Source organism: Sceloporus occidentalis, unplaced genomic scaffold (genome assembly GCF_023333645.1).
Source record: "Sceloporus occidentalis isolate IW3139 unplaced genomic scaffold, rSceOcc1.0.p SCAF_1, whole genome shotgun sequence".
In the NCBI taxonomy this organism is placed as follows: domain Eukaryota; kingdom Metazoa; phylum Chordata; class Lepidosauria; order Squamata; family Phrynosomatidae; genus Sceloporus; species Sceloporus occidentalis.
Window position 1 is genome coordinate 105,434,522 of NW_028316981.1, and position 18,569 is coordinate 105,453,090.

General features: G+C 39.5%; 1 protein-coding gene across 3 annotated transcripts in view; it reads left to right on the plus strand.

The window, feature by feature from the left end:
• Positions 1 to 18,569, plus strand: part of STK32A (serine/threonine kinase 32A) — a 111,570-nt gene that overhangs the window by 82,585 nt on the left and 10,416 nt on the right. For all 3 annotated transcript variants that reach the window (XM_089531467.1, XM_089531474.1, XM_089531482.1), the window contains exons 7-9: positions 5,687 to 5,776; positions 10,424 to 10,521; positions 14,197 to 14,313. In XM_089531467.1, coding sequence (XP_089387593.1) covers positions 5,687 to 5,776; positions 10,424 to 10,521; positions 14,197 to 14,313 — 305 coding nt within the window. The remainder of the gene's footprint in view (positions 1 to 5,686; positions 5,777 to 10,423; positions 10,522 to 14,196; positions 14,314 to 18,569) is intronic.

Genomic DNA, 18,569 nt, shown 5'->3' on the forward strand with positions numbered 1-18,569 from the left:
GTGTGTGTCTGTCTGTGTCTGTGTCTTCAAGGCACCTACAGTATTTATTTATGATGACCCCATTAATTTCATAGGGTTTTCTTAGGGAAGGCATATGCAGAGGTTGTTGACATTGCCTTCTTCTGAAATATAGCCTACAACACCTGGTGTTCCCTGGTGGTCTCCCATCCACATAATAACAAGACCTGACCTTGTTTAGTTTCCAAGATCATACAGTATCTGATGCATTCAGAGTGTAGAATAGAAGTCTAGGTGAATCTATTAAAGTTTAACATAAAGCATAAACAATGGGGGATCCAACATATAGTACTGAACTTCTTTTTTATGTTACAGCATTTTGGTAATTATTTTATTCAGTTTTTCAATTCATATACAAACAAATTTAGCAGAAGCAGGAGTAAAAAGGGAAGGGCAGAAGAAAGGAAGAAAAAGTACTGCTGGGGTTGGGAAGAAGAGGGATGCATATGACATTAAGCAGAATTATGGAGTGCTGTAAAAAACCACAGATAGCTCGCCCATTTTATTTATACTAGACTTTACCATATTCACCATGAAGACACCAGATTCCATCTGATCTTGAAAGCTAATTACTATATGACTGTCAAAACCCCTGAAACACCCTCAGACTTCCAATAATTGAGGTTTATAGTTCAGTGTACCAGTTAGTTTTGCTTTTCAAGAAACTTGGGATTACATTTAAATAATTAAATTCTGACAAATGATTCATCCAGAACAGCACCGCCTCTCCCATTTGCAGATATTACAAAAGCCTGAATTAAATTATGGCATCCATGAGTCATTCTTTTATGAATGTGAGTTCCCGCAAGGAGATGAGAGCAATATAAAAGAAATGAAGAGGTTGTTCCCACTTAAGATTTGAAACGATTTAAAATACAACGTTTTTAATAAAATCGATTCAAAATAACACTGTTCTTATCCCGCTATCCGATTCGCTTTGTTCATCGTTCCCATCTGTTTGTTTAAATCGAAGTTTTTACCTGCAAGCGTTCCTACTTGGCATGAAATCGGTGTTTAAATAAAGCGATTCTTCTCCTCCATACCTTATTTGGAGCTGTCAATCAATAGTACGTCAGAATGACGTAACGTTAATCCGGAATATTTGGAAGTGATTTATCTTTTGGCATCGTTTCCATTTCATTGACAGCCAGGGAGAATCCCTTCAGAGAGCACAGAGATCAATGAAGGAGGCTTCTGGCAAAAAGCGAAGCTCTTTCCAGAGGAACTATGGGATAGGTTTTGGAGGGCAGCATCCTTTCTCCCAAGACAGCCAGGGAGAATCCCTTCAGAGAGCACAGAGATCAATGAAGGAGGCTGCTGGAAAAGCAGGGAGGGAGCACTCTTCCCAAAGATTCTCTTTCCAGGGTTGGAGGAGAAGGCAGATTCCATTTGAGAAATGGAGGGAGAAAGGCTCTATCCCCCCCCCCCCCCATTGATCAGAGCCCTTCCTTGCCTGGGCGAGATCAGATGCCTCCTCGCGAGGAGCTTTCCCTTCCTTGCCTGGGTGAGATCAGATGCCTCCTCGCGAGGAGCCTTCCCTTCCCTGCCTGGGCGAGATCAGTGCCCAAGCGGGCGGGGAATGTCTCCTCGCGAGGAGCCATCCCTTCCCTGCCTCTCCTCCGTTAGAAATGGGCTCTCCCCACACAGAGGGGAGGTTGCAATCCACTGGGGGAAGCCTTGAGCAGCCGGGACTTCAGGTGTTTAAAGCGCTGAAGAGATTAAGCGCCTGTAAACCATTAAAATAAAAAATAAAAATAATCCTTATCTCTTATTGAAAGACCACAGCGGACAAAGGGGTGAGGGAAGCAAAAATGGCGACAGCCAGACGGATGGGGACAGAAAGGGCAACTCCCCCAAGGACAGCCCCATCGCACTCCGCTCCTCCCATTCATCTAACGCTTTCAAAGGCTGTCGTTCCTATTTAAATGCTCCGGTTCCTAAATCGAATCAATGGAAAAACGTAGGTCAGACCCTAGTGTTTTTTTAACACGTGTTAAATGAGGAAAACTCGAATCAAAATTTTATTCCGCTCTACAATTCGATTTGTAGTGGAGACGATTGCGGGTTGCTATAGAACCGTTCTAGGTTTAAATCGGATCCTAATAGGAACGCCACTCCTTGGATTCGATTCAGAACGCGGGGTTTCACCTAGTGAGAACAACCCCGAAGAGTGATGCAGGCCTGGGCTTTCACTGCTTTTTCTTTAACCAAGGAATCATTCTTTGCTCAATCTGAAGAATCATTCTTGGCTCAGTCTTCCCTGCCTCCCCAGAATATATACCGGAGCATCAGCATATCCAGTTTTCTTAAAGCCGATAAGTCTGTACATGTTCTGCCTGTCAATACTGCCCCAATGCTGGGTCAAATGTTTTCTGGCATCATTTGTGTGAGTGACTTTGTAAGGCAACAGTCCTTCAAGCAGTTTTGCTCCTTTCCTGGAATTAAGCAAGATTGACAGCACAAATTACTAGCCAGTTTGGAGGCAAAAGACAGAGGCAGCACCACATGGGCAAATGTCCACCCATAAAAATGGTCTTGACCAGACTGCTTGGCAGAGAGCCAAGCAGATTTGTAATCATATGGCTGACACTGAGTGTGGACTGGAACTTAAGGCTGGAGCAGAGAGAATGGACTGAGAAAGGAATGAGAAAGCAGCCCATCCATATGCTAATAAACTGCTTCGTAAATACTGTCTCCCTGGTGCCTTTTGATACTACACAATTGATTCCTCATTAACTGCCATGGTTTTGTCATGTGGAAGTCTGGGATCTGGAGTTCAGAGATGGTATTTGGAATTCTTAGTCAGAGAACTCTTGTCTTTCACCAAATTGCAAATCCCAGGATTCAATGGGATGCAGTTTGGCATGTGGAATCTTTGCATTACAATTATATAGTGTGAGAGAAACCCATGGCAGCCAGTTATGGTATATATATGTTTTCCGGTCCCTGCGATGATCTAGGGGCAAGATACAAAATGATGTATTTGCAGAAAGTCCCTATCACACGCTCATACATTTTTTGTTACATTCTGCTTGAGGAATGAGGAAAGAGAAGGATGCAGCAAATAATTTAGCCTGTTGCATCTACAGTTCAAGATTCTTTCAGTTTACTTCATCTTACTATACAAGTAATGTGCCTACTAGACTGCAGACTTTTGTATTCATCAGGGATTTCAGAAGTTTAAATACAGAAGGGCTGAGAGGTAAATATGCCAGAATATCTTTAACAAGGGTTGAATAAACCACAGACGTACTGTATTAGAGTAAGAAGATGAGAGGGAAGTTTGACCAGTGTTGGTTCCAAAATCGATAGTGTAGTATTGCTGTTATTAGTCCTGCTGTAAAGGCACAGTTTCTGAGCAAAAGCTCAGGCAAAGATGATATTAAAAAGCATGCAAAGGAAGGGGGAAGTGATGGTTATGCAGTCTACATTTTGTTCTGAGATGGTATAGGTGAAGGGTCTGTAGGCTGTCAATGCAGTGTCTTCACGCTGCCACAGCACCTCCAGCCATGAGCTAACTGTGAGAAAAAGCAGCAAGAGAGAAGAAATAACATTTGGTTTCCCACTGGAAAATAGAAAGCACCTCCAATGGAATTTCAAACATGTCTTTCTACAAGGACCAGTGTAGGAAGAATAGAGTTCTCAGAAGACTCCATATTCTCAGTACTGGAAATAAATTTTGGAATTAGATCAGGCAAACAGTGTCTGTAGGAGCAAAAGCGGATAGCTTTGCATTTGGTTGAAGGGAATAAACCCTCATAAAATCAAATCCCCACTTCTTCCATTGTAGAATTAAACTACTACAGAATTGCCTTTGGTATTCCTCAAATTGTACAAATGCAGAACCAGAATACTATTTCATGGTTTGAGAAACTTTGGTTATTAGATCATTACATCTGAACTCGCCTTCTGTTAATGCTCATGCTCCATTACTCCTTTTTCTATATCATCTCAGTATTTTCTCCTTTGTTCTTTTTTAGATTTGATTTATTGTGTCAAGTGTTGTATTAGGAATTTTTCATAGACTCATAGAGTTGGACAGGGCTCTGTGGACCATCAGGTCTGACCCCTTGCTCAGTGTAGGATCTCCAGCTAATTGAATAATTGCCTGTTTCATTTTCTGATTTAGTCCTATATTGGTGTGGTCCTATACATTAATGGGAACCTCCCCTCACAGAAAAACTGGTTTAAACAAAAACAAAAAAAGAAAAATACAGTTCAACAACAACAACAACAATTTAAAACCTGTTTGTTTAATAAAAACAACAAAACTATTCTCTCCCAACCCTAGTTTTATGCCAATTCAATTGCTGTGCCCCGTGCCTCTGCCCCAAAAAGCCTGAGAAAAAGTTGTTTGGAAACTATGCTGAGAATGTTGTTGCCCTGCTGCTGTCTCTATCTATCAGGTGGCCTGGAGTGAAGAAGTGACTATTTAAATTAGTTCATGTATGTAGTATGCATGTATTTTTGAGCTTTTTGAAGTGTAGCTACTATAGGAGTCCATGTGACCCAGCTTTGCTGAATGCACACATGAGACAGCACTGGTATTGCATCTCCACTAGTACAACTATACATAGGAGTTTATCACACAGGGGCTAATTTCAGCAGTAAAGAGAGATTAAAGTGCATTTAAAGCATCCTAATAAAGTGAAAATGGCAAGTAACTGTGTGAATGACTATAACACGAAATTGCGCAAATAAAGCGATATTGGAAATGCATTGTCACTGAAATTCCAAAAGTGAAAGATATACATTGATGCTTCTTTGTGACCACTTTAATGGTGGGTTTTGTACAATGTTGTGTGAAATCGTTTTGTGTAATTACACAATTTTCCCAGGATATTTACAGGATAAACTCTTGATCTTCATGTGATAAACTCCATAGTGGCATCCACATTTTGATAGCTGTATAAAGATGTATGTGCATGTGGCTCTTCCATGGTTCGGAGTGAGGGAGAAGGAGATTGATTGCAAAAGGATTTTTCCATGGGAGCTTCATATGCTCATGCCCTTTAATATGGAGAGAGAAACATGGGCAATGTGCCTGTTATTTTAACAGAACAAGGTGGCATTGACTGCTTCACGTGTATGTTTTCAACACATGAGATCTCTTCTGTGAAACATAGCTGATGGATTTTCCTGTGCGCCTTGGCAGCTGGTCATGCCAGAATACAAAATTGCTTAGGTTTTTCTGTGTGTTTTAAGTAGTTGTTTTTCCTACTGATATTGTTGTCTTCAGCCAGAGTTTTTGTTTTTGCACCCCTGTTGGGAAATCACAATGTGTGTTTGCTTTCAGATAGCTGAAAATTTTATTTTGGGTTTCTGATCAGCAGTACTGTTGAGGTAATATTGACAATGACACTCTATTCCACCAATTGCCTGACCACTTTTGACATTTCCACTGGGACAGTTCGCAAGGCTATTTTTAAGGGAAGGTAATTCTTTGTGCACGTGTTGAATACTTAACTGCATTGGGACCATTGTGTTATAAGAAAAATGTGATGAAAGTGATGGCAACTTTAAGCAACATGTTGAAAATGGTAAGCGTTCTTTATAAACCATGTTCTATCATAATTATATATGGTAAAATTAATTGCCTTAGATAGATAATTAGATAGAATTGAAGTGCAATGTTAATTTTCATATTGTTTCTATATCTCTCCCTTAGGACATGTGCACATCACAGACTTCAATATTGCTACCATGCTAAATAAAGACATGCAGGTTACCACCATTGCTGGCACAAAACCATATATGGGTGAGTAATAAAAAAAATTAAGTCTGGGTTACTTGAATGGCCGTGTTTTTTTTTAATATCTCCGTTCAAGGGCTGTTGTGTGAACATTTTAATAGACATTCTTGCCAGGGATGAAACCAATTTTAAGAGATAACAAAGCACATTCAGGTAACATTTCCCAGTGAATTTGGTCTTCTATGTGGAATTCATTGTTGACCATTGGCGCCCTCTTCAGTTGCTGCCTACAAGAGAAGACTGCACAGTTTTTGTGTTGTGTCCCGATTGTTCCCTATCCTGAGCCCATGACTGTGAGAGTGATCTAGCATCCAGTTCCTATGCAGGCTCTTCCCTATATTCTGCTTCATCTCCCCCCCTCCAGGAAATCGACTAATGAGTAAATTTAATCAATGGTTTTTTCCCTCCCTCTGTTTTGGGACCATGCACCCTCCATGTCTGCATGGTCAAACTGCCATGACGTTTAACAGATCAGGATGAACAAAATGATTTTATTCTGAGTAAAAAAAAAAATTAAATCAAGCTAAGAAAGCATCTTACATCTTGGTGCCTTCCTTTTGTCCAGCCTCTGTGTTACTTTTCATCACACAGACACAATAAAACCAAGATTCTCAAATATATTTGTTCTCCAAAGCTTCCAAACCCTATCATTTTTATGGAGCTTTATTTTCAAACACATTCTTTCAACATCAGATATAACTTTGGTCCAAAACACACTGCAGAAATAATCTCATTTGAGACTGCTTTAATTGCTCTAGCTCAGTACTAGGGAATTCTGGAAACTGCAGTTTTGTGAGACATTTAGCCTTCTCTGTCTGAGAGGTCTGGTGCCACAATAAACTCTAGTTCCCAGGATTCCCTAACATTGAGCCAGGGCAGTTAAAGTTGTCTCAAATAGGATTATTTCTGCAGTGTGTTTTAGACCTCTGTCCCCTATGTGGTTACATTAACCCTTTGTTAATAGAATGCAGCTTGGTTTGTAGCTACTAGATAATGTAATGAAGTGGCCTTACCTTACATGTGGGCCACATTTGGAAAGATTGCCCCATATAGATGGCAGAGGAAGGGACCAATGCTGGACTGAGCTGGATCAGACATCTGAAATGTCATTTTAAACGCCTAAATCTAATACTGTATGTTATGCATCCTTTCGGAACCATTCCCCCTGCCTTCCCATTTCAAAGAGTGTTCATTGGCTTAAATTCAATTGTTGATCCCAACTAGACTAGAATCAATAAATCATCTACACAAGTGTTGTCTTATCATTCAGTAATTAATTCAGTGGATCTGCTCTAGTTGGGACTAGCAGTTGGATTTGGGCCACAGATTGCAATTTTCTCTTTAATATGGCTGCCAACAGTCCATGATGAAGAGAATCAACTGTGGGTTGTTGTTTTTTGCAGTAACTATATATATTACTGTATATTGTTCTATTACATTTGTGTTTATGTTGGAAGAGCTTTTATTTAACAGGGTATGATCTTTGGTTTTGTGTTAGTTAGGCAGTGGTATGAACTTCTCACTCTCCTCTGCCTTTTGATAATATCAAATAATATTTGGGGAGGCTTGAATTTTGATAAGATGTTATTGTGTTATGATGTGCATACTTGCTCAGCAAATACAAGCATTGTTTCTATGACTGAGAAAAATATGGGAGGTATTTCATGTTTGCATCTTCTTCGTCTTTTGATATTGATGAATTTATGACTGAACTGCACAGGAACAGTTTGCCAACATGTGACCTGGAAATTGTGATGCATAAGTATAAAAGTCCTGTTAGCTATTGATAGGCTTATCCTCCATGACTTTGTCCAAGATCTTGTGAGGAACTGGGAGTAGCATGTGTAAGATACTGTCTGCATGTCCTACCAAAAGTAACTAAGATTGAATTAATACTGAGGAGAAAGTGCACAGTACACTGCCTTGTTCTCAAAACTGCATATTTTCCATAAGTATTGGAAGAAGCTCTGAAAAGGGGAAGGAAAACCACATTGCTCAGACCAGAAGAAGGCAGTGAGAAGGTTCAGTTGTTGTTGCAACTGGATGAAGTAACGGGGAGGGTAGAGTACTCCCAGAACCTATGTGAGTGAGAAAGGCTGAGGCAATTTCTCTTGGTCCCTGTGATGAATCTTGTCTGAAGGTATTTAAGACCAAGAGAAGTCTGAGTAGACTCTGAATTATATGATATTACATCCCTTTTAAACCTGTTCATATTGGTGGCCATCACTACCGCCTGTGCCAACAAACAGCAGAGGTAGGTCCTTTTGCCCATCCTTAATCTCACACAGCTTCATTAGATGTTCCCACATTCCAATGTAGGTGAAGGCCAGTTTAAAAGTTGTTCTGCAGTCTGGTGCTGTTGTAGTTCATGCTGAGCAGATCTGTTTTGTACAATTCCAATGTTCCCCGGTGCTTAATAAATCTAAAGCCCTCCTCTCTACACAACTATTTTCACTATACATTGAGTTGCCTCACTTTTGTCTTGGTCTGTCTGGTGGTGTCCTCACTGATGGGAGAACCCAGCTCACCACTGGGGCTTCTATGTCTGTGGGGAAGACAAGTTGTCCACATAACCAGCACCCACAATAAACCAATACCAGCAGCACTGTCCAGACATTTCCCAGGAGACCTCTCCCTCTTTCTGCATAGCCAGTGGGGGAAACGGCCATCCTATTGAGCGTTGGTGTGCTGCTCTGATGGTGTTGTGCTAATGTATGTTTGTGCGATCAAACTGCATGTCTGAAAAAGAAGTGGTGCTGGAGAAGAAACTGCAAAAATGGGAAAGTGAAAGTGCTATGGCAGGGAGTTGAAGTTTTGGGCAGGAAGAGATCACCTGCCAACTGATACTCCTCCCTCCATCCCTGCATTGGTGCAAAGTTCGCATGTCCAGGGGATTATCCAGTGTTTCTGACCTGATTAGGAGCAAAAGAGGATTCATTTTACTCCAGAGAATCACCGTAGAGTGTGGATTGGGCCCATGTTCCACCCACTTTGGCCCCATGCGCAGTCTACAGGTCAGTGCTGGAATGGGGCAAGAATGCTTTCTTCTACATGGACATGGTCCCTGTTTGTGGAACAGAAAGCACTTGAAAGAAGGCTACCATGAAGATTATGGCTTTCAATACACTTGGCTTCCATGACCACATAATCGTGTTTATGTATGTCAATCTTGATAACACTAATAGTGATTCCAGCACTTTTTAAAGTAGGCTTTCTAGATGATGCATGCCTTAGTGGGAACCAAAGCACTTCTCACTAGTTGAAAATAGGGACACCAATTTGAAATAGCCAGCTCATTGTTTGCACTTCTTCCATGTACCAATTAAACATTAATTGAAGTCTTTTTTCCCCTGCCTTCTATATGATATATTACTTGCTAGAGTCTCTGACCAAATCTTGCCAAGAAACCCTATGATAGGTTTGCCTTAGGGTCGACATATGTTAGAAACAACTTGAGAGCACACAGTAAAAACAAAGTCTCCCTTTCACCAGTTTCCAAAATAGCAACACTGCTATCAAGGCAGGACATTGGGACTGGAGTCCAGGATGCCAATCAGCAGAATGAGCAGGCCAGCCCCCCGCCAAAAAACAAAACAAAACACACATGCAGTAGGACTGATCTACTATATTTTAAAGAAGATGAAGCTATGCACATTTCCCACTCTTTCATAAGATGCTTTAGTGTAAGATTACTTAACTACACTACTCTGTGAGAGTAATTTCTGAGATATTATAATGGTAGCTTCTCTCTGGTAAATCTAAGGCTGTTTAATAGAATCCTTAATGTCACAATGCATCTGGTTGCAATTATAACATTGTGGTTGCTATTTGAAACACATTTAGCAATATTTACTGTCTGGACAGATTATTGTTGGGGATAAATAAAGGAAGCAATAAATTGGCATCCCATGCACACGTATATTTGCGCTTCAGAATCAAGGTGCATTTATCTCTTGCTCTGTTATAACTCCTGGAGATCAATGAAAGGGGGGCTAGAAGCTGACAAAGTCTAGTTCCGTTCTTTGTGCACAACAACAAAAGTATTGAAAGGCCACACCTGCATCTTTCTGAAAGGCAAAACTAGCACTGCTCCTGATAAATAGAGTGTTGTGACTTTTGTTGTAAGTAAACTGCAGATGAGAGCCCAAAGCTAGACATTGTGTCAGGGAATGGAAGCCAAAGTAACACATCAGGGTTGGGCAGACTGTGATTGTTGAGACCAAGCATAAAGCCTTTTATAGCCTTTCAGCTCAGGAAATCTTAATGGCCTGCCTTGGGCCAGACCAGAGACTGAGAATATCTTGTGGCTGAGGGCATGGTTGAAGAAATATGTTGCTCTAGTAGTTGTTGAACTGCAACACTCATGATTCCTTACCAATGGTTATGCTGATTAGAGCTGATGGAATTGCAGGCTGTTAACATCAGGAGCACCTCATGTTTCCTACCCTACCCCAGGAATATGCTCCAAACTTCAGTTCTGGAGCTTACCATGAGGGACAGATGCAGCCCCAATGACCCTTGATCTAAAGACCACATCCATTGTGTGCTTCACTTGTATAATGAAAGCTGATACTACATCATGGAAAGCACAGCCAGTTATCTTACTAGAAGATTTAAACCTAAACCAAACTACAATTTTCTCTTGTTTTTCAGCACCTGAGATGTTCAGTTCTACAAAACCTATTGGCTATTCCTATGCTGTTGACTGGTGGTCACTAGGCATTACAGCCTATGAACTTCTCAGAGGCCGGGTACTGTACAGTTAACCTACCTATGTTATTGATCTTTCCATCCATTAATCCTCTATTTCCAGTAACCTAGAAATCGTCTCTCCTCAGATCTGCATCCATTTATGATGGACTCATTAAAATTCCCAAGAGAGAATCATTTCAATCTAAAAAGCAAATTGTCTTACTGATTAATGTGAATATCTATCACAGAAGTTGTTGTAAATGTATCAGAAGTTTAGAAAGCACATGATAGAAAACCCATTTATGTTTTGTAACTGCAGAACAATCCTGCGGTTCAAGGAAGAAAAGTACTGCTGTGTGTGAATTAGCAATCCACTTCATTTCATGTTCCAGCATGCCTTCTTGGCAGATTGGATTGGAACACGTTTGCAAAGTTTGTTGTGTGTTGTCTTGAGGACTTTTAAGTTCAATCAAATAAAAAGGAAATGAAACATCCCAAATAGTGTTACTTTATATGTTGAAGACCAATGTGTCACATTGTTAATATCTAACTCTAGAATATTTCAGTCAATTTTGTGATGATCAGTGTGCGCAGTAGCATTCACAGGCTGCATTGTAGATCACCCACTGGCACAACATATACAATGCTTTCAGGTTATTGCCCTGTTTGGCTAGGTCAGTGGTCCCCAAACTGTGCCCTTTGAGAGATTTTGGACTTCACCTCCCAGAATCTCAGACTAAATGCCAACATGGCCGAGGCTTCTGGGAGCTGAAGTCCAAAATGTCTCAAAGGGCACAGATTGAGGACCACTGGGCTAGATGATCACCTTTGAAGATATTACTAGCTCCACATGAACTTAAATCTCTGCACATATATTTTGCTGTCCATTATTATGACTCAAAAGGGCTGGGGCACTTTTGTATTCAGCTATTTTCTTCTCCCTCTGTGTTTCCTATCACTAAACAACCATGTGATTAGCTTATTAGCTAAATGAAAGGGCTGGAAAGTGAAGAGTCTTGAAACTGTACTCCAGCAACATTTTGTTGTATAAACTTCTTGATAATCTGTTATTGTTTTTGTTGTTAATTGCCTTTGAGTTGACCTTGACTCATGGCAACCCCATGGATGAGGTATCTGCAAGACCCTATCCTCCACTGCCCTATTCAGGTCCTGCAGACTCAAGCCCATGACTTCCCTGACTGAGCCTAGCCATTGGGCATGTGGTCTTCCTTTCTTTCTACTAGCTTCTGGGTCCCTTTCTGGGAAAATGGCAGCATAAAAGTTAAATAAATAAATAAATTCTACCTTCCCTAACATTATTGTCTTTTCTAATGAGTCATTCCTTCCCATGATGTGGCCAAAGTATGGCAGCCTCAGTTTTGTTATCCTAGCTTCCAGGGAGAGCTCAGGCTTAATCTGTTATAGGACCCATTTGTTTGTCTTTTTGGCTGTCCATGGTATCCTCAGCACTCTCCTCCAACAGTGCATCCCAAATGAGTTGATTTTCTTTCTGTCTGCCTTCTTCACTGTCCTGCTCTCACATCAGTACACGGTAATGGGGAATACAGTGACATGGATGATTCTAACCTTAGTGTTCAATTGTATATCTTTGCATGTTAGGATCTTATCTAGTTCTTTCATAGCTGCTCTTCCCATTCCTAGTCTTCTCATTTCTTGATTGTACTCTCTGTTCTGATCAACATTTGATCTGGTGGATGGATTTTTAAAAAAACTATTTCCATTTCTTCATTGTCTAGGTTGAATTTATATAGATCCTCTATTATCATTATTTTTATTTTCTTTATGCTTAGCAGTAAGCTTGCCTTTGCCCTTTGTTCTTTAACTTTCCTTAGTAATTGTTCCAAGTCAAGGATATTTTCTGCTAGTATTATCATCATAATTATTAGAAGTAGTATTAGTATTAGCTAGTATTACTACTATGATAGTCAGTATGGGGTTTCAAGGTTTGGGGATAAAAAGAAAATCTAAAAGTTTCTTAGCTTCTTAGTATACCTGAATGATTCATCTTTGGTTCCTGTAGAATCTTCATGCAGAAATAAATCTTGGGAGCAAAGGTTGTTTATCATTTTGAAATGTTAATATGTCTAAATCTTAAATTGCTGACACTCTTTCTTTCTATCTTCTTACTACACATTAATATGTATTCTAATGACAGCCAACTAATTGCTAAATGCACTTCAAAGTCAATTCCAAAGACAGTTGTTCCATTCAGTAAAGCTGTAGTGCCCATTTCCACCCCACATGCTTAGAGCTTTGCCTATAGTCTACTACACAAGAAGCAGACTATTGGGAGAGAGAGAGAGACTGGAATTCAGGTTGGACTCTGTGTTGTAGCCAGAATCGTGGGTCCTCTTGTTCTCTTCCAGCAGTGACGCACATACATGGTGGTCTGTGGCCTAAGTTAAGTTCCCTTGACCTCAAGGTACTGCTTGAAATTGTACTTCAGAATTTAACTTTCTCTTCCAAAGGCTAGTGAGTCAGACACAATATGGCAGTGCTGCTGTAATTTAATTGGATCTTTTTGCTGAGAGACTTCAATATGCTTTTATGCATTATTAAGTGACATTTCAAGGAAAGTGGTAGTGGAGAATCTATTCTTCTCTTCTCCTTATTCTGTCAGCTGAATGGTAATGAAAAGGTGAGGATTCTTTCACACTGTGCAGTTATAACACTTTGTTGTCACTTTGACTACTGTGACTCCATCCTCTGGAATCCTGGGATTTGTAATTTCATGGTGTATTTAAAATTCTTTGTAGGAAAGCTTTACTAATGCACCAAACTATCATATGGGAATTTTCTTCCTGCTAATTTAAAAACTGTAGAGTTGCCCTTTTACATCCCATGTGACCTTGAATTTTTGAAGTTGGTTCTTAAGGATCTGTATTTTAGCTTGTTTTTGTTTGAATTTGTTATTGTTTTCTGCCTTTTTTGGTAAGAAATAAAGTTATTAACAACAACAACAGCAACAAAAACTGTAGAGTTTTTAGAGATTATTGACCTTTCAGGACTTATTCAGTGCAAAATTTGTATGTGGGGGGTTGCACATAAAAAAACATTTTCTTTGCAGAAAAAAGTATTTTTGTTACAGAAAATATTTCTGTGCAGAAATATTATTTTATATGCAGAAAATCCTGTTTTCTTTGCAGAAAAGGTAGTTGGGTACTTATACTTGCACAAAATTTGCAGGTTTTTTGGGCAGAAAAAAACATTTAAAAATCCATGTGTGAATTTTGTACAAAATAAATTCTGAACTGCAGAGATTCTCATCGGTCAAGGATTCCCTTCATCATGATTCCCTGTCAGTCAAGAAACACATTTTCAGTTTCTGTAGCTAAGACATGCATGTGCTTACACAGCACTAAATTGATTTGTTATGAATGTGGGTTTCCAGTTTGATGGCAATGTAAACTTGATTTCTACACCTTATATTTTGCTAGCTAAAGCAGCTTTGCTCTTGTTGCCATTGTTGCCATTGTTGTTGCATTTATTTCAATTAAATTAGGCTTCTCTGTTCAGTGCTTCAGTTGACAATAGCGGTGTCTAGAAATGGTGAGGGTGGGAGGTCTGCAGAAAATAGCACAGTCAGTATATTCAGAGAGTTAGTCTTCAAAGAAAATGTTCAGATGAAATTATTTGGCTTGTTGCCTGATGAGGGATTTATTCCATAATTGTGTATTTGTTTTCCTTCTTCTCCTCGTCCTCCCACTTCTCAGAGGCCGTATCACATCCGATCTAGTACAGCTGCAAATGAAATAGCGCATGTGTACAAGACAGCGACAGTAATGTATCCTGCTGCTTGGTCAAAGGATATGGTGTCATTAATTAAAAAGGTGAGTGTGGTTTAGAGACCAATTAATACACACACAAACAAAAGGAGAAGGATGTTTGTTTAAAAGACCGGGTAGGCATACACTATAGCCAGGACCAGGAGATGTGTGACTGCCACCAAAAACAGAAGCTCTGTGTTTCATCTTCCTTTCTCCTCAGGAACACAAACACACTTGCTCTATAAACATATGTATGACATGATTATACATTGTGATTATGTTTATATTATTGACTCAACCTTTTTGAAGAGAGAAAATGTACAGTGAAATTACATCATGATCGATTGATGACCTGATTAAATAACATGAGTACAAATCTTTTCAATGAATTGAAAAATGATAGTGCATGCTGTAAAGATTTTAGTTAACTAAAATTCACTCATTCACTTTAAAAACAAAATAGGAGCCTACTTCCAAGGTCTCCATAGTTTTCATGCCAAGTTTCTAATACCTAAATTTCAGTCTTGGAGCTGTGTTGGCAGTGGATACACAGACACACATTCTCTGTTATTATCAATGTTTTAAGTCTTGCCATTTAATAGAATTACAAAGAGAAGAAGAGGAGATACAGGACTCCTAATTTCAGCGGTAGTCATTTGTCTTCTGTAATGTCTAGTTCTATCCTCAAATCAGTCAGCCACCCTACAATGTGAGCAAGTCTGCCCTGTGGCAAAGTGTCAGTCAAGCTTCTACAGATGTTCTTTTCACATCATTTATTCATAACAGCTGTTCACATATTTTCAGATGGTGGTACTCTGGTACTTTGCCAGCATAGCTCCTTTCACCAGCATATGACTTCACAGATAACATGCCAACAGTCAGTCCTTATCAGAGAGAGGAGATAGGAATGGGATGAGTTCTTGGAGGCTTTATTGATTTCACCCAGATTGTCAGTTGTTCTCTGTGCAGGGCTTGTAGTGGTACAGCCAGCTCCTTCATGTCTTCCTGCCACAAAAGAGTTTGAAAAACCACACAACTATGCTTTTAAAAAAATCCCTGTGAATCCATCCAATCTGGTATGAAAGGGGGGGTAAATAACACTGAGAAATTCCGTAAGCCATTTACTGTGGAAAATATTTTGTAATATGAAATAGAGTTCAGGCTTTTTATAACAGATATAATGATAATTTTGTCCCAGTTCCAAGACTGATGGATAAAGCAAGGATCTTTAATATTAGTGTATGAAATATTGTTACATTATTTGCCCCACTTCATTCACTTCCAATTAACCTTCGAGTAATATACTTGGATATTTTGTCTGGATTGCATCTGAGAAGCTGTACTGATTATTTGTTTTGGGAAAGGTAAAGGTAAAGGTAGTCCCTTGACAATGAATGTCTAGTCATAACCAATTGTAGGGGGTGGTGCTTATCTCTGTTTGTTAGCCGAAGAGCCAGCATTGTCCAAGGACTACTCTGGTGGTCATGCGGCCAACATGTCTGCACCAAATGCTGTTATCTTCCCACTGATAACTGTACCTATCTATCTACTTGCATCTGCATGTTTTCAAACTGCTAGGACTAGTTATAGGAGCTCACCCCATCATGCAGCACTTGGGCCTTGAACTGCCAACCTTCTGATCTTCCGATCATCAAAACTGGCATCTTAACCACATCTTAACCACTCATAAAGACATAGGACAAGCTCCTCTTAAGTGACAGCATATCATAAAGCCTTTGTCCTGTTTCTCCCCAGACATCAGATTGGATTCCCTTTTGTCCGAGCTTCATGAGGAAAACAGCTAAGGACCAGGGAGTAGAAGAGTTTACAGTTGTTGGTTCACTAGTAGCCCTAAGGTTTAATCAATTTTTCCTGATTTATTTAGAGAAGGATAAAGTAACATTCTTCAGATACTTGCAAAACTGGTTCAGATAACCCTGAGAAGTAAATTGTGAAGTTTATCATTAAAAAAAAAAACCTTTTCCAGTTTCTAACTATTTCTAATTCAGAGAAACTGAGATGCATAGTTTGCTGGGATTTCCCTTCTGGCCTGTTTGCAACCTCAGTGGGGCACACTTTCACATCTAATCAATGGGCAGGGGACTCCTAGGTATCCTTAAGCTGCAGTTGGTGCTGTTGGGAAAAAGGAAGACCCATTTTCTTCTGGGACCACTAGCAAGTACAAGGCCACGAGAACTTACCCTGAGGTCTTTAGCTGTGTGTGAGAGAGTCATCAAGCAATGAGGTACTGGATACCCTCTTCCCCAGTAACCAGAAAAGTACTTATGCTTATTTTAATGGGAAGTTAATGCCAATGTACAACACCAATGGAATTCCAGCCTTTCAGTGTAATCATATGGTCTCCAGAGTTTCAAGGTGCCATAGGTAAGATTGGATCTATCTTCACTGTGTCCAGGGTTCGTAATTCAGCCCTTTACGCTCATGGCAATCTCCACAGCCTTCACCATTCCAGTATTAGAGCACAGGCAATGATTTTCACAGTGTGATCAAATAATTTCTCACAAAATGATTGGAATGGTGAACAATTACCACATTGTTAGCCAAGACACATCAGGTGGTGTTTAAAGTAACCCCCAAATCACTGCCTTTTTTATGTGGCTCAAAAGCTCAACAGAACTGTTTAATCCGTTTTAAAACTGAATAATTTGAAACTGGCCAGAATAAATAATACATACATACATACATACATACATACATACATCCTTTGTACAGTAGTGCTATATATCATTTTAACTGTTTTTAAAAAATAGTATGGCATTCTGGAAAGCCGACAGCTCTCTTTGCTTCTTCTTGAATTAATGATGATACCTGTCATCGCCATCATTTAAATTTCCACTTTGCCTTCTTTGTATCTGTTTTAGCAGCTGTATCTATTATAGATGAGACCAACTGGGGTTGTCAGTTTTTGTCCTGGCTCATAGGGCTCTACTGAATTTCATCAGAATTTGTAGGCGGACAAGTGGGGAACAGTTCTACATGTGAAGTAAAAATGCATCTTTCTGTCTCTTTGCCAGTATGCAATGGCTACATATTGTTAGTGCAGGACAATATGGGGTGGGTGGGAATAGAAATTAATAGTGTAGTCTTATGCCAGGTCTTTGCAGAAGTAAGCTGTGAAGGTTAAAGGCATTTATTTCCAGGTAAGTGTATATACAATTGTATTCTGTATATGTATTTTTACAACTGTAGGTTTTCTAGGAGATTTGGAGGAAAACTAAGTAGAATGTGGGAAATTCCATACCAGCTCCCATTTGTCAGGAATATTTTAGGAACTTACATAATTATAGGCTTATGCCAACCTGGCATGTGTTGTCCACACACAGAAACAGGCTTCCACGTTCTTGACAGATGTGGGTGTCAGTTTAGATCCACAACACAGTGTGCACACTGGCCATATTGAACTGATGGAATGCATCATTTTATGCAAGTGGGCGCGAAACCACCTACTGCATACGAGTAGCTGTAGCCAATTACAATGGGATCCATAGAAAAGCTTAGTAGTGAGTACCAATACATTGTGCTTCATGTCAGTAGTGTGTCTACATGCTATTCATATCTTTGCATGTGTATCTTTGGGAATCTCAAACATATGCCACTTGTACTATATTTGTAGCTTTTAATCTCAAAGCTGTGCTCAATGTATTCTGTTCAGTTTGAGAATATGAACTTCTCTTTTTAGGTAGCAACCCCATGCTGGGTAAGGATTCTTTAAGCAAAGTAGCACTAGTGCTGAATTTTGTCCATGGTTAAGCAACAACAAGAAACATTAATTTAAAAATCTATCATCAATCTCTCTTGCTTATTTTTTTTTAAAAAAACCAAAGCATAGAGTTTCAGAAGCCTTGCATGCCCTCCGAAAATTATAAGTGACTATCTCTTTATAATGAGGACTGTGCTTGTGGGTTTGTATTGGGGTATTGTGCTTTTGGATAGACAGCAGGATTTCCCTACTTGCATCATTATTTTTACTTATCTAGGTTTTATTTCTTTAGCAAAATAATTTATTTGTATTCATGCATTGCACCAATCATTTTAAGATGTTTTGCTGATTCATATGAAATATCTGAACAACAAAAACATTAGAAACCATATGGGTGGCAGATGCCCGTGGCATCCAAACTCTCAAATAAGCAGAATGAGACTGCTTCAAGTGGGAGTTTGTTTGACTTATATAGATAGTGATGCAGTAAACAATAAACCATTTCTGCAAAATCTCTTTGCGAAGAAGAGAAGAATATGTCACAACAGGGCACTTGGAACAACTTGTTTAAAAACAGTAACCACCTGTAGGATACTTG